This window comes from Cyphomyrmex costatus, unplaced genomic scaffold (assembly GCF_001594065.2).
Source record: "Cyphomyrmex costatus isolate MS0001 unplaced genomic scaffold, Ccosl1.0 scaffold51, whole genome shotgun sequence".
Lineage (NCBI taxonomy): Eukaryota > Metazoa > Arthropoda > Insecta > Hymenoptera > Formicidae > Cyphomyrmex > Cyphomyrmex costatus.
In genome coordinates, this window is record NW_017279354.1 from 28,908 (window position 1) to 45,235 (window position 16,328).

Consider the following 16,328-nt stretch of genomic DNA (forward strand, 5'->3'; position numbering starts at 1 on the left):
TCACGATATAATCCCATTAGGTATCTTCGATTGTGATAGATAACTCATCGGAGCCCCGTCTCTACCCACCCTCATCCCCATTTCCTGTTCCCGCGAGACGACGGTGTCCGTGTATAATGGCATTTCTGTGATTTTTTAATTACGTTATCCCGTCTTTGTACACGCACGTCTCAATGAAACACGCGCCCGTGTTCGCGTGCTTATTATAGCGAGCACGCGTGCGTACGTCGCCGGCTAGATTGATCTCGTGAGAGATGAATCATCGCGCATGGTCCTTGGCTGTGAATCGCGTCTCTTGCATAGAACAGCAAGAGGCGATCGACGGGATCCTCGATGAATTTCGCCGTGTTTTCAATGTTTCGGGAAACATTGAAAAGCCGAATCTCTATTGAGAGTCAAAAAGCGGCAGAAAATGACGTTGAGGATGAAGTACACGAGAAAGAAAACACGACAAAAGTCCTCCCCCTCCCCCCCCTCTCCTGTTTCCTACCCTATTCCGTAAAGTTGCAGTCATAATATGATTTTTAACATTCCAATTTGACATTTCGATTACGTATATTATTCACGAAAATTATATCGACACTTTGCATTTATCTTAATATTTATTTTTATTTTAAATGCGTTTAAACTTTAAGGACAGAGTGAGATCTCCCTGCGATAAGGGATCTCCTGATAAAGCGTGCCCGATTAGATAAATATTGTCAGTATATCAATACTTTGCCTCTCACTAACGGACTGTTACTAATATTTATTAAATAGACACGAAAATAGTTAATAGTTGACTTTTTCACCGGTACTTCACTCGCACCGATTAGTCTGTAAGCGCCTCAAGAAATGAGTACCTTACACAACTTTCGGTATTTCTGCGGAGACCGGATGTGAATATTTCGGCGAACGCGCCGCTCCTATGTAACGGACAACAGAATAAAATTGGTTGCATTCATGTGCGCGTTATTGACGTACCTTCCCTCGTCTCGGATTAATTTGTTTATATCCGCGCTCTTAAACCAGAATCAGCCTGTTGCCTCATTCGCAACAAGATGAAATTGTTTTTTTTACGATGATAAATGAAACGAAATGGTTTGTTTATCCAAACGATAAGTGTAAAGGTAACCTTCATGTTTACGTAAATAAAAGTGTTTTTCCGCATTTTCTAAATTTAATATCTGATTTTCTTCTTTTTTTATTTTTGACTTTTTATCTATATTTATTATATCATCTTTGAAACATTAAAAAAAATGGTTGCAACATGTCATTGATTGAAAAATTAGAAATTTTAAAACATCTCTTATATATTAAAGACAATATCTTTTCTATAACCAAGTGCTGCCATCCAGAACCGGTAAACTGCTTTACTCGTCGGATAACGCATCAAATTTACACACACACACACACACACACACACACATATTTCCTTCAGTTAAAAATTAATAAATGTATATTGAATAATAAGAAGTACTTATCTTATATATTATTCTTTAATTGTATCTATATATTATATGTAACCATTATGAATAATTATTACAAAAATTAAAAATTTATTATTCATAAGATTCGAATCATAAAACACAAATATAACGACAAAGAATATATATTAATATATACATTTTTATACACTAGTCATATTACACAAGTATCATTTATCAACAGATTGTACTGATACAAAATTACGCTATAAGTGTATCTTTGATATTAATTTGCAGGATTTGAATTTATAAATCAACGCGTTAATTACATTAATTACATAAAAAAGAATATAACAAGAGAGTATATTAAGAGATTTATATAATTATTTAACTAATTTCTATCATACATATATATATATATATTTAATACATTTTATATATATATCAACTGCTTATTATATATATATCAACTGCTTATTATATATATATCAACTGCTTTCCTTCAAGGCATGATATCTTCGATCATTAATCTTTTTTTTTGTCATTATCGCCATCGTTCTCATACCAAAATTATCATGGAAAAAATAGAAATAAGAAAATAAAAGCAATGATGAATATTGTCGTAAAACAATGTTCCGCTAATTATTGATCAATTCCCGAGCTTCTGACAGGATTAACAAAGCTACAGTTCGAAGACAAACGGAGTGTCTCAAAAGCGTACAGTGTAATTAACTTAATTGAAATTGTCATTTCCTTTCTCGCCTCCGATCCAATTGCAGGTCTTGTCCGAGTTACAAAGGAATCCGCAAAATGCTGAAAAATAAACGATACACAATATGAGAACAAATATATGGAGAAGGTCGAGAGACGTGCCAAAGAATTCGGAGCTAAGAAGAATTTAAGGGTCAAGGGCTCGAGGCGCAAGCTTAACGTTATATTTAAACCGCTTATAAGCGCTGAGATGTCGCGGACACATGTTGCAGCTGTTTACATTTTCCTTGTGCAGTTAATGAGTGCCGATTAGTATTTAACACGCAATCGTCGCAATCATTGCGAGCTACCACGTTTCAAACACGCCTGAAAAACAATTCTTTTATATTAAAAATAAAATTCTCGTTGTTGTTGTATACGCAATAACGGAATAAAAGAAGATATTATAGATCATTTCTATTACGACTCATAAGTGTCTTGTGATTATTCCAAAGCACAGAAATTAAACTAAACTTTTAAATCAAACAATAACAAAAAACATTTGTTTACCCGTTTTGCATAAAAAAATATTTTTATAATCTAAGTTTCGAAAAGAATTGTTTTCAGCTTTTCCTATTATTGTATAATATCTCAATAGACAAGATTTTGGTAATCTTAAAGACGTTATTTTGATGTAAAAAAAAGCGACAAATAACGCCAGTTTGTTGGGACATATCCACACACATACTGCAAATACACACACACACGTATATATATATATATATATATATATAGTAAAAAAATTGTAAAAAATATATATATATAATATATTGTATATCTATATACTTAATTAAACAATATGCATGTGGTGTGTTAAATTAGAACATTTTTGGAAAACTTGTTAACGTATTTCAGAATTAATTAAGATAGCATTATATAGATAAGTTAGAGAAGATACATTCCGGACATTCCAAATTCACACAGAAAAAGTTACGTATTCAGTATAGCCATGTATAATTCTGTTAGATCTTAAGAGAAACGGATTGGGAATATATATATGTAGATCAAAGTAATTATCACATCTTCCACTCAGCCTCGCAGCAAATGCATCACATCAGTAACAGGTTCTAATTTACGTCAGCGCAATCACGAGACATAAACGGGGAGAACCTCTTGCGCGCGTCAACGTCCCACGTCGTTTCTCATGCCAGGAAGGGACAGCTTACTGGCCGTTTTGCTTCAGCAATTTCCGCGTCCTGAAGCCGCGGAAGCCGGCTTGGATCCTCGTTGCCGCTGCTTGAACGGCCTGCTGTCTCTTTCGCACCAGGAAACCGCGAATGCCCGCCTGGATCTTCGTCGCCGACTTCTCCTCGAGCGCCTCCCGAGTACTCTGCCTCTTCAGTAAATGCTCCTTCGGTTTCATACGTTCCTGCTGTTGCTGCTGCTGTTGATCCCGTTTTTGGTCCTGCTGATTCTGCTGTCGACGACGTTGAGTAGATTCCTTCAGCTGTTTTCGCACACGGTATCCGCGGAAATTGGCCTGGATCTTCGTCGCCGCCGTGTTGGCCTTCATCGCGTCGGCGTCCTCCTTCGAAGTCTGCGACATGAACGGAGTTCTAAGCCGATTACGCGAAACTCCGTGTCTCGGTCGTTAAAGTCCGTCCGTAAAATTCCGAGTTCTCCAAGGTGTTTCACGAAGGCCGACTCCGCAGAAATTCGGCGCTCTCCCGGATTACTTCCAAAGATCGTTTAAGGAGAGATTCGTGTACCTTCACAGCTTATTTACAAAGATCGATTCCCCAAGAGCGAAAACAATTCAAGTTATTTTCGATTATTTGTAAAGATAATTCCCGAAAGAACAGACTCATTCAAAAGTAGACAATTTATTGGAATGATATTCCAAACGAAACTGAATAAAGGGAGACGAATATTCGTAAGATATATTTATAAAAATTTGTTTCAAAGCGGAAGTGAGGTAATCTTGCAGACAGGATAATCTTTCGATTATTTATAACCCCACTAGCGGAAAGAGGACAAATAACAATCTCAGGATACCTTCGATCAATTACAAATATCGATGGCAAAAAGAAATACCAACTTTCTATACTCAGTAAAAATTTTTTTCCGGAAGAAAACCATAGGTCTCCCTATTATTTCAGGAATCTTCTGGGAAACTTTAACGTCAATCGCGATTGGACATTTAAATTGCAAAAATTATAAAAATAATCTTCAGTGAAATTTGTGATCGATGTTCTTCTGGTTTATAAATATCTCTCCGAAGGAGAGAGCAGGCGAAGCCAGATTTTCCCGATTCTTTGGAGAGCGGAAATTTTCTTTCACAAAAAATATACGATCGTTCTTCCTTCGCAGAACACTTTTTCGTTCACTTCCGCGATCTCATTATCGCGCGTCCTCCTAGCCAGAAGTTGAATGGGAAACTGATGCGCAACGAACGCACGACGAAGAGTCGCACGTTGGCTCAGCGAACGCAGTTTATCCGCCTCGGACGAAGGATGGATCTATCACGCATGCGTTCTGCGATGATAACCCACCGGCGAAAGAGGCCCGTTCGGTTCTCCGAACCGTCGATCACCTTCATGTCTTATTTCACGCATCCGAGGATGGGTTAATTTCGTACAAAGTTGGCAGAGGGTGAGCGCCGATCACCCGATAGCTGCGGGACGGCCTTCACGCGCTTCTAAAAACGCAAACGTGCTGGATTTTATTGCTTTACGAGAAGACTGGAGAAAGAATCAATGCAGTTTGGCAAGCAATTCGAATTACTATAAAACCGTGGGGAACTACAAAATATTTTTTCTCTTTTCCCTTTTTAAATACATACTTCATTTTGAGAGAATTTACCTTATACTTTTCTACAGAAGATACATATGAATGCTATTTTTTATATAATACAACATATAAGATATGTTATCTGTTTTATAATCAAGTAAGAAAAATGCAGGATTTATCAAAACATTGCCATTGCATTAAATTTAATCAAATGCCAGAATAATTTTCCTTCTTATAGTGTACAATGTTTTACGTGATTTCTATTCCTCAGCGATACGTTTGTTTGTTGAGAAATATAATGTAAGCGATTTAATTTAGGAAACTTTATATAATAAAGTGGAAGAATAAATGTCCGAATGGTACTTGTTTAAGTACCATTCGGACATTTATTCTTCCACTTGCGGCTTGATTGATCGCGTCATGTCAGGGGAGAACGGCTGTATTGGGGAGCTCGCAAAGTGTTCGTAATACGCCTGGGATAGCATTAATTTCGGTCTCGTGAGTGCGGTCGACATGCGCGTCACAGCGAATTCGTCGTCCTGAGGCCAATATACGCTGATTGATGATTGATGCTCGCGAGAGTGTCGACGAAAGTCCGCGCGCGTGCGGCCAAGAACATTCCAATTTGTTTGCGTCCGCTGTTTGATCTCTGCGTATTCGAGCATAACTCTTCACCGATGCTCATCATCACGAAAATATACTCGGACGATACGCGTCATCCAATCGGCCGCGACTCGGACATCGATAACTCGGACATCGTATACTCATGACGCGCGCTTCGTCTCGTTCTCCATCGCGTATCTCACGTTTAACAAAATGTTTTTATTAATTACACTCAATGATATTTCTAACGTTTGTTAATTAATATTATATTGTTATTCTTCACATTAGTTTAGATTATATCGAGATAACGATTTCACAAATTAAAATTACACGGTGATGATTTCACACATTTTCCAAAGATAGAGAAGTGGACATCACGTGGGAGTTACTTTTTGTTAAGCGAGATTAAATAACGTTTTACTCGATACAAGATTTTTAGATAAAAGTAATCTTCTAAAACTACAATTTTATAAAAATATAAAATACAAATTGAGAGATAGAGAGAGAGAGAGAGAGAGAGAGAGAGAGAGAGAGAGAGAGAGAGAGATCTTCACTTGCTATGTATTTACCGGTAATAATATTAATAGCTAGGAGGAACGTTTGCAAATTTGAATATAATATAACAAATTTGAACATACATTAAAATGACAGACACATCTATTAAGTAAATTAAATAAAAGTGACATTAATAACTGTAAAAATCAACCGAAGCCAAAGATTAAATTGTATGTATTTAAAAAAATACATAGATAAGCCAAGTATTAATTAAGAAAGGTGAGGCAAAAGAATGCGATAAAGATATCTTCTTGAAAACTTTCTCAGAATAAAGCTATCTGCATGATCCGCAGCTGCACTCGCAAACGTTGATTTCGCTTACCTCTTAAAGATACCGGTCGTACGTGACAAAGTTGCGGTGACAGAGATCGCTCGCAATTATTAGCGAGCGTGACAGATTTTTGAAGCGATAATATACACGACGATCACCACGAGAGAAAGAAGAGAAGAAAACGGATGATTGTCGCGACAGATCGCGGTGATGCCTGGCGCGCGCGTTGTAGCGAGTGGCGACAACAACGACGGCGTCGTCGTCGTCGCGACGCCCAATGACGTCACTTCAACGTCGTGCCCTTACCTTGGATCCCCGCTCACTGGACGCTCGCGACGACCGACGACCACGATACTGATCGTCATTCGTCTCTCTTTCTCTCTTTAGATCGCGGCGGGCACTAAAAATATGTACCAAGGTCCGTATCCGAGCTGCTTGCATTAATTCTGCGTGATCCAAATGCAAAATATCGTCGGCTCGATCTCGAAGCTTTTTGATCATTACGGACGCAATTAGCAGCCAATCACAGAAGTTCAAAGAATACAGAACACTTTGCTATGATAAAATTTCTTTTTGTATTGTTTCCATTTTTACATTCCATTTTTGATTCTCTAGGAGCCAGGACTGAATAGCAAATTAACGCAAGATATTAATAAAACAAGTGATTATTTTCATCAATTTAAAATTTTTGCATCGTAATTAATTTCTAATTAATTCATACGCCATAATCGTGCAGTACAGACGTTGGAAATATCTTATCATCAAGAATGTACTAAATTTGCAATTTACATATCTACTTTTACTAGTTCATTAAATTAAATATTTTTTATAGTGGATATTCTAAAGTAAAAGCGAATTGAGTTATCTTATATATGCAATTTATTTGATGCTCTTTGCATATACAAATATAGTATAGTTAATAATATAGTTTCAAACTATGTATAATAATAAATAGCGGGAAAAGACTTCGCTTGTAGCGAAATTGCGACTTTAGTGCTCGCGTTGCATTTTCCTCGTATATAAATTAGTAACTGAGCACTATATATGTCATGATGTTTTTTTCTATACCTACATTAATACTATATTCCTGAGTGATATCCTTCTCGTACCGCGCGCGCGCATCTATTTATTTCTACATAAACAAATAAATTAACGAACCGCAGGCATTCTAAACTTTACGTTAAGAATAATATAAAACGTAAGTGCGCCTTGCAAAAATATGTTAATGTGCAATGAAAATTATAGCAATTGGCTTGCAAATTCCTAACGATTTTAATGGGAGGAATCAATTGACCGATCATATAATTCGCGACTCCCGCTCTGTTTCATGTCAGCCTACACGTCTCCATGAATACATGATTCATGAATATATGATTCATGTTTTATCCTTCTCTTCGTCCACGTGCTGGCTATTACCAGAGCACTCATTAGAATTTTTATTTGCATCGCCGCTATGCAAATTGCTCTCTCCGACACTCTCAGGGTTGCGATCAGACTCTTGTCTTTCAGCTCCTTGTTTCCGGTCTTCCATTATATCCGTAGTCCTCGGAGACGTCCCTAAATCATTTTTCACGTCCTCGAGGGCACATTCCTCAGATGGCATTGAGCTATTTGTATCCAGCGAGGTCTTCGGCGCGGTCGACGGTTTCGTCGTCGACTCCGACGGGACAACTTCGCCTAAACTGATCACTTCTTCGATCACGACACCCTGAGAAACTCCTGGAAGAGCCAAAGGCTCCCTGAGACTACCCTTGCCGGAAGTTGTTGAAGGATGATGAATATCGCTGGTGTCATTTGCGTTTTTCGTCATATCGTGCAGTGTCAAGGAATCCATATTGGAGTTTACATCCTCGATGCTAGTTATGAAATTCAGATATCGATTTTCGTCGTCTCTCGGATAACCCAGCATTACAATGTCCACAGTCGGTTCCATGGGTTTGGCTCCTCTAGCATTTGCATTAAAATCTGAATGGGAATTTTGACTGACCGTGAAGTGGCAATTGCGGGATGCATCTGCCAGCAGATGCATCACGATTGGAAAGGTGGGATCAACGAAGGTGTTGCCTTTGTGGAAAGTCGTCCGATGTTCGCGACTGTGAGAAGTAGCAAAAGATGTTTAAGAAAAGTAATTTAAGATACTAAGTAATAAATAATATTTAATATATGTATTTAACAATAAGTATAGAATACGCTTTACTATGAGATCAAAGAGATGGCGGTTATTAGCGTTATTTTTGTTAATATTTAAAGTGTATATATAGATTCAATATGTTACATTCTCTTTCTAACGGGAGCAAACGTCAAAGATTGAAGAATGCACGGTTTATTAAATTTATAATTTAAAGAGTAATTCCATAAGCGCATAATATTATTTATTATTTTAGGCGTACTCTTAGAATAGAGAATGCAACATTTTAATAATATCTACCTTATACTATTTTATTACAATATATAATATTAAATAATATTGAATAATATTCCTGAAATATATTAATAGATGATTATATGTCAACTGTTGATAATAACATTTAATGTTAATGTAATATATTATATAAAGATGAAAAAGTATAATAATATTTGTAAAACTATTACATCAGTTTGGTTTAAGATTGCGTGTATAACGACTAAAAATAATCCCAGTTGTAAAACTGAATATATGTATATGAAATCACACCAAAACATTATTTAAGCACAAAGATCCAGCTCAGAATGATAAAAGTTGCTTCTAAATTTTTCTAAAACTTATAAATTCACATTGTACTCTTATATAACAATCATTAATATTAATAAATATTTTAATACTATATTCTGCGAATATTAGAGAAATAATAAGGATATTATATGAAGTGGACATATAACATCAATAAAATACTCCCATAACATTAAAAAAATATTATATAATATTTTTTTTAGAATATAATAGTATTATCTTAATTTTCAATAATACTTATATAACATTCTAAGAATATTGTATTTTAATTGATGCATTCTTTATTTCTTTTACGAATTATTACTTACACGGTCTCACTTTCATTGGCACTAGATTTTGCATTATCAGGTGTATTAGCTTCTGTTACATAAGCTTTTTCATCCAAAGAATCGTTCGAGGTGACTGAATCAACTTTATTATGCAGCAGATCGAAAGGAAGTAACGGCATAGAATCGTGAAATTCGCCTGTATGTTGAAGTCGACCTGTCGCAAAGGCATTCTCCAACGAAAGTGTTGTATTCCGTAAAGCTTCTTCTCGTCGAAGACGTCTGGCTTCTCGTAGAGTCGAAGTATCTTGTGGTACCAGATGATTACTCTAAATATTACCATCAATTATATATGATTTTTATTTAGAAAAAGGGAAGTGTTAATTAATTAATTAGTCATTTTCACAATTACTTTTAAAGAAGAATAATAAATAATTAGTTAGTGTAAATAAATTTTATTTTAAGACACGAAATTTTTAAGGAAATGTAACAAAAACAACATTTGTAAGACGTCAATTCCGTAGACGTCAATTCTGATTTAAGAAACAATTATTTTAAGGGAAAACTCGGGTCTATCTGCCAAGCCAGTTACTGCCAAACCGCCTGTTGCAATCATGAAAACGCTGACGTTTAGCAGTGACCCGCCGCTTCCTCTTTTACGTAATAAACTTCCGACGGGTGCGGCGTGCGAAATATTGCGTCCAGCTGTTCTGTTCAGCAAAACAGAGGAAGACTGATGGACTCAATTCCAAGATCAGTTTCAATTAAATAATTGTATTCCATTTAGAATACCATAACAGAATTTAGTAAAAAAAATTTTATTTTATTAGACTCAGTATAACGTTTGATTTTTATTAATTTTTATGAAACATAAACAAACAGAAATCAATCTTTTATATAGTTATGTAATTGTACAGCAACGTTTTACTATTTTGTGAATTAGTAATAATGTTTTATCCTTGAAATATTAATCCATAATTATTTTTTCGAGAAATCAAGGCTTAAAATTATTGTAAAAATTATATTTACCGTAACTTTTTGTGTCGATGGAACGTCATTAGAAGGAAATTCTGAGCCTGCATTTTTTTGCACACGACGACGCGTTAAAAATCCTCGAATACCTTAAAATAATAATCTTCATTACTCTCTCTCTCTCACACACACTTTCTAATTTCAACAAAATTAATGACACTGCAATGTTATTTATATCCGCAAACTTCTGAGTTTGTTATGTTATTGAAGCGTAATATAAAAGATAAGAAAGTCGGTAGTCAGTTATCTACATTGCTAACGCAGCACAATTAAAAATAACATAATTTTATCAAAACGTTGCATTTTACTTACAAGCTTGAATTTTTACAACTGCAGCTAAATCGTCTATTTTCTGAATAAGCGATTTGTCCGCGATAATTTCTGACTCATCAACAATAATCTTCTCGTCTGTACTCGTATTAGAATCAAAAGCTTCAATTACTGTCTCCACAGTCGACGATTTCGTTCCCATTGTCCAATATCTACAGCGAGAATGATCTTCTATCGATTGTTCTGATATTGCGCTTATAATTGGTCCATGAACGATTTCTATCTTTCCTGAAAGATCTTCAGTTTTCCCTTTCTTTTCATTTTCCGTATCTTTTTCTGTTTGATCATCAATAATGGATTTATTATTTGATTTAATGTCCTTATTTTCGTCATTTTTCATTGGTTCGCTTATTGAGTCTTTCCTCGACTCTATTTCTAGAGGTAGTACTGTCATATTTACAATTTTTTCTTCCATCTTTATGTTTTCTTGATCATCTTTGCTTTGAATTTTTAAATTTTCTTGTTCGATTTCTTCTTGAACATTTAATTTTTCTTGTTTATACTCCTCATGTGATTTTTCTTGCTGGCGTTTTTTTTTATTTTGCAACTCTTCTTGTCCATTTTCTTCTTGCTTTATATTTTCAGTTTTCGGTTCTTTAATTTTATTGTTACTACTTTGGCTCTCTGAAACTTCTATACTTGTTTGTTTGTCTTTAAGTTTTTTCTGAATATCGATTTGATCAGCATTAATAGTATCAAGTTTACTTTTAACTGTAATGTTTTTATCAGCTATCTCAAAACTACCATTTTCTTCCAATATTTCATCTTGCTCAAATTGTGCTAAAGGTGCAACATGCAAATTCTCTATGTGTTCTTTAACCATTTCCAATTTCATTTTTTCAGATTCTTTATCTAGTATCGTATTGTTTTTATCCTCATCTTGGCTAATATCCGTTATATCACTTGATAATTTGCTGGTCATTTCAGTTCTTAGTACTTCATCTGTTTTATGTATAGAATCTTCATACTCTTTTTTTTCTTGTTCAGTTAATATCGAATGCATAGATGCTGATAATGGTTGATCAGATTTGTCGTCTATTTCTAAGTTACTTTTCTCGGACTTTCCACCGTCTATAGATCCTTTTTTCAAATCCGATTCTTTAGCGCGAAGTTGTACATCTTTATCCAATAAGCCTATCAATTCTCTTGCAATTTCTTCCTCGCTTCCTAATTCCTCTGTCTCCGCTTTCTCCTGTAAAACCAAATTGACTTGTATAGCATCTTCCGGTAAAGTCGTTTTCGAATCAATATTTTTCTCCTGAGATTTCGTTTCATCTTCCAAGTTGATTTCTATCGATAACGGATCCTTCTCCAACCATTTGTACTCCATATGTTCTGCATGATACAATTGATCAGCCTCTGGAAACTCTGACTGATCTCTCTCTGTCAACCCTTTAGTGATAATAGTTTCTTCATGATCGACCAACCGATTCATTAATCTCTCATCCGAAATCAACGGCTCGACCAAGGAAATCGTGGCATCGCTTTCTCTGTCGTTGTCCTCCTTCTCTGTTCCGTTTGTCGTCACCTTGAAAGACGACACCGTGTTATCTTGGAGTGAGTCCAGGTTTAATTCTGGTACTACCGGTCTGTCTGGACTCGGACTCTCAATCGATTGATTGCTTGTAGTGCTTCTCTTAATGTCACTCGACGTAGTAGTGGTACCCTGCGTACTTCCGCTCTCTTCTGATAAATTTTCCAATAAGCTTCTGGATTCTGTTGCGACGTCTACTGTTTCTTCGTTTGTCAAAACAGTATCGATCGTTAAATCTTTGGTATCAGGTAAGGATTCATATTCGAGGACGTCAAAAGAGATTTTCTCAGCATCTCTCTTGGACTCAATCGTTTTTATATCAGTTTCCTCGTTCTCTTCGTGCTCCATGATATTTTCTAGTGTTGCAAGCTTTTTCATTTCCTCCTCTTTTACATTTTTTTCGTCATCATTTTTCTTCTCTCGATGGCTCTCTGTCTTTTTTGGTTCGTCGTCTTCTTTTTCAACTTCTTCTTCGCCTTCTTCTTTAATCTTATCCAAGTCCTGATGGACAATCACTTTGTCCTGACTTGATTTTATCCCTTTCACGCCATGTATAAAATCGGTATCGACGGTTAGAATGGTGGCTTCCGGTCTGATATGTTCCCCAAAAACTTCTATGTCGTATCCTCGCTGATCCTTGTCCTGTCTTTCGTTGTTGGAAATCTCAATATTGGAGCGTGTAAGTGATTCTTCCTTTTGATTCGTTGATTCAGGCTGATAATTCTCGTCCTCTAGAGTAATAGGAGAAGGACACGGCTTGTCCGGAATGATCACAGTCGTCACGGAATCGGGAATCTCACAAGGGGAACCTTCGCTGAGAACATAAGAATACGGGAGCTCTAAAGAAAGCGATGTTATCATTGGTAACTTGTCGCTCTCGCGTTTTTTCCGTGCTTTTGTTTGGCTGTTCTCATTGGGAAGATTCGAGCTTTCGCTCGTGATCGCAGCATTTTCAAAGATTGTGCTTTTAGAAAATTCATTCGTCGCATTTTCAGATTTTTTTCCTGATGTCTCTGTATTATCATCGTCCGTTTCGACTACTTCAGTAATCCGAGAATCTTTATTAAGCGATCTTGTATTTATGGATTGCACATTTTTTACATGAATATTAACTGCTAATTCCTCTATGCTATTTGATAATTTTTCATTCAATTTTTCAGTTTTATCTATCGATCTCTCGTCTTGTGCTTTTATCGTATCCTCTGTTTTCGTTATCTCCGTTTCTACTTTTTCTGCTCCATTCTTTAATATTTCTACTGTATTCTTCAAATTTTCTGCTTCAGTTTCGTTCGTCAATTTTTTTTTAATTTCCTTTACTTCTAACCCATTTATTGAATTTTCCGTTTTACTAGTCGATTCCCTTATTTCATTTTCTATTTTTTCTACTTTATTTGTTAAACTTTCTTCTATATTTAAATCTTCCGTTTTATTTGATATTTCTGTTATATCTTTTATTTTTTCTATACCATTTGTCGATTTCCTTTTTCCAGCGTTATTGTTCTTTTTTCTTTCTTCGTCGTCTTTATTTACCGGTATTTTTCTCGCATCCATCGACTTTCGTATCTCATTCACAGTTTCTTCCGCCTCATTAGTTAGCTCTTCTGCTTCATTTATCTTACCGTCAGTCAGCGACTTTTCCGCTTGACTCGTCGTTTCGCCAATGTCACTCGCTGCGACCTGTTGGCAAGCCAACGCTTTCTCAATACTACGTTCCGCCATTTCGATCTCGATCAATTTATCTTTCAACCTATCAAAAGCATTTTCTTGTGCAGGATACGCGTTATCATCTTCAAGTTTGACCTCTTCATCAGGTTCTAACGAGTCTGGCCTTAACGGTACATCAGCTACTTCCGGTGTAACGTTTAAACTATCTATAAAGACTTCCTCCGACTTCCTGCCTTCTTCAAATTTCTCTAATTCCTCAAATTCCTCAAGACTTTCGCGTTTCTCACCAAAGACTTTGTCTACGTCGTCGTTTCTCTCACGTTTTTCCTCATTGATATATCTTACGTTCGATATTAGCAGGTCCTGGTGATCACTATCAGGATTCTGCTTTACATCTACGATCGCATCTTCGTGATCGTTTTCAGAAGAGATCGCTATGTCCTCTATATCGCTCGTAATATCGTACATCGTCGAGGCCTCCTCTGCGTCTTTTGAGGCATCCTGCTCCTGCGGTTTCCTGATGGAATGGCTGCTGTTGTTTGCTGCCGTTAGTAGAACCGGCAAGGACAATTCGTCCTTTTTCTTCGTTGATTTGGGAGCTTCCGGTGAGATGGGCGGCAGCGTCAGACAATCCGAACCGTTCTTGGAAGCGCTCCTGGAATTTCTAGAAGATGGTGGCCTCACGACAGGCAGAGAAACGACGTGATCGGAGATTTCCGATTCCGATGGTTCATTTCCGGTAGGATCGCTTCGGCGAGCACCGCCCAACTCAGATGTTGATTTTGAGATATCTTCCAAGATGCTCTGCGTGGCAGTCAATCTCGCTTCCAAGGTATCGTGCGTTATACTAGACTCATGCTCCGATTTATTACTATGCTTCGAGTTGTCGTCGACTTCATCGACGACCCCGAAGTCACCATTATCGCGTTTTCTTGATCTTTTGCCCGAACCTACGCTGCGCCTCCTCGATTTCTTCTCCTCACTCTCCATGATTGAAATCGTGTCGTCTCTTGCAAAATTTTCCATTTCCTCTTTCTTCATAATATCAACTTCCAGTCCGTTTCCGCTCTTTCCCCTTCCATTTTTTTCTTCATCGTCGTGTCTCTTTTCTTCTCGAACGTGCCGATGAAGTAATTCCTCGTTCCAGGCAAGATCGACAGATTTCGAACGCTTTCCCCGTGGTATTCCGATTTCTTCTAGTTTCTCCTTGATAATCGGCGCCGCGCGATTAATCACTTCTTGCACTTGCTCTACGTACGTAGGCGATCGCAGAACCTCCAAGCTCGCGGTGCTCGCAAATTTACGCAATACATATGCCCTGATGCGGTCCATACTGAGAGCTCTCGATGATACTTTCCTCTCAGAGGAATGTTCGGAGAGCCACGCTTTTGGTCTTTTCTCTCTGCTTTCTGTCCGAATTGTCTCGCGAATCGTATCGTTATTTTCAATGCTCGATCTTGCGTGCCTAAAATTAAAAAAAAGAAAGTTCAGATAAATTTTCTTATTTGCGTTTAATATTATTATTCATGTTTATTAAAATTTTAAAAATATTAAAAGTTATAAATAATTACAATAAATAATTAGGAAATACGAATTTTTTTCTTATATTATTGTAAAGTAAATTATTGTACCCATTTTCAAGTCCAGCCTTGGCTACGATTTCATGTTCCGTCTCAGTTTCGGACTCGGTTTCAATTCGACGTACTTTTTTCAGTGGTCTTCGTGCGGAGGTTTTACTCGAGCTCTTCGTCGTCGTCGTTGTGACACATTTGACATCTTCTGCAGAATCTTTGTCTGTTTTAGTAGTTCTCGTCCTAGATCGTCTATCGCCTCGAATCCCTTTCTCGACATTATCGCTTGCTTTGGATTTCTCGCCGCTCAGTTTGTTTTTTCTGAGTTCCTGCTTAATATCCTTGGTTTGGATATTCTTGCCGGGACCGTGAAGAGCAGTCATTTGGGAAATGATTCTTGTCGCGCGAGCAGTCGACGTTGTCTCATTGTCCTTCGACGTCTTCGAGATTTTCTTCGTAGTCGCAGGACCTCTTGATCTTGTCTGTTTCGGAGTTTTTCGATTTTCTTTGTCAGTAGAGATATCTTCCTGACTCTCCTCTGTGTCAATGGCTGTTCTTTCAGGTTTCTCAAAAATCTCGAGCTCTTTCTCCAGGGACCAACCGCCGTTTGAAGGTTTTTCAATATTTTGGGTTCCCTTTGTAGGCCACAGATTAAAATCGCGATTGAATTCATGGCTGAACTCGCGATTACTATATTCTTCGATGTGGTACTCCTCCCGTAGCTTTAGCAACTTTTCAAAGTGGTGAGCTGCAAAAACATATATATCCTCGGGCCGATGACGTAGAACTTCCCTCGTGAGACCCTCGACAACAGTCGCGAGGCCGTGGGGTACCCGCGGCGCGATGAGGTATCCTGTGCCAGGACGCAGGCTGGAACGATCGATCGTCGGAGTTGGACTTAGCAT

The 16,328-nt window shown here is 37.1% G+C and overlaps 2 protein-coding genes across 3 annotated transcripts; both read right to left on the minus strand.

Moving 5' to 3' along the window:
- Positions 1-2,163: 2,163 nt before the first annotated feature.
- LOC108778760 (neuromodulin) lies at positions 2,164-6,606 on the minus strand. 2 transcript variants are annotated; one of them, XM_018546019.1, is made up of 3 exons: positions 6,367-6,606; positions 3,267-3,693; positions 2,164-2,219 (listed from the first exon to the last, which is right to left on the minus strand). In XM_018546019.1, exon 2 carries the CDS (start codon positions 3,667-3,669, stop codon positions 3,319-3,321), a length of 351 nt encoding a protein of 116 aa, XP_018401521.1. In that variant the 5' UTR covers positions 3,670-3,693; positions 6,367-6,606; the 3' UTR covers positions 2,164-2,219; positions 3,267-3,318. The 2 variants fall into 2 exon arrangements, with proteins under 2 accessions (XP_018401521.1, XP_018401520.1); XM_018546018.1 differs by lacking the exon at positions 6,367-6,606 and having other exon boundaries at positions 3,267-3,977.
- Positions 6,607-7,275: 669 nt separating this feature from the next.
- LOC108778804 (titin homolog) lies at positions 7,276-16,328 on the minus strand. The gene is made up of 5 exons (XM_018546096.1): positions 15,484-16,328; positions 10,636-15,317; positions 10,321-10,412; positions 9,334-9,620; positions 7,276-8,408 (listed from the first exon to the last, which is right to left on the minus strand). Exons 1-5 carry the CDS (start codon positions 16,326-16,328, stop codon positions 7,691-7,693), a joined length of 6,624 nt encoding a protein of 2,207 aa, XP_018401598.1. The 3' UTR covers positions 7,276-7,690.

What these genes read in the sequence shown, in the direction of transcription:
- LOC108778760 (XM_018546018.1), bottom strand. Translation starts at nt 3,702, where the DNA reads ATGTCGCAGACTTCGAAGGAGGACGCCGACGCGATGAAGGCCAACACG.
- LOC108778804 (XM_018546096.1), bottom strand. Translation starts at nt 16,328, where the DNA reads ATGCTAAGTCCAACTCCGACGATCGATCGTTCCAGCCTGCGTCCTGGC. An exon ending in AGTTGTAAAAATTCAAGCTT is followed by an intron (nt 10,413 to 10,635) that starts GTAAGTAAAATG and finishes TATTATTTTAAG; the next exon opens with GTATTCGAGGATTTTTAACG. An exon ending in CATCGACACAAAAAGTTACG is followed by an intron (nt 9,621 to 10,320) that starts GTAAATATAATT and finishes GGTAATATTTAG; the next exon opens with AGTAATCATCTGGTACCACA.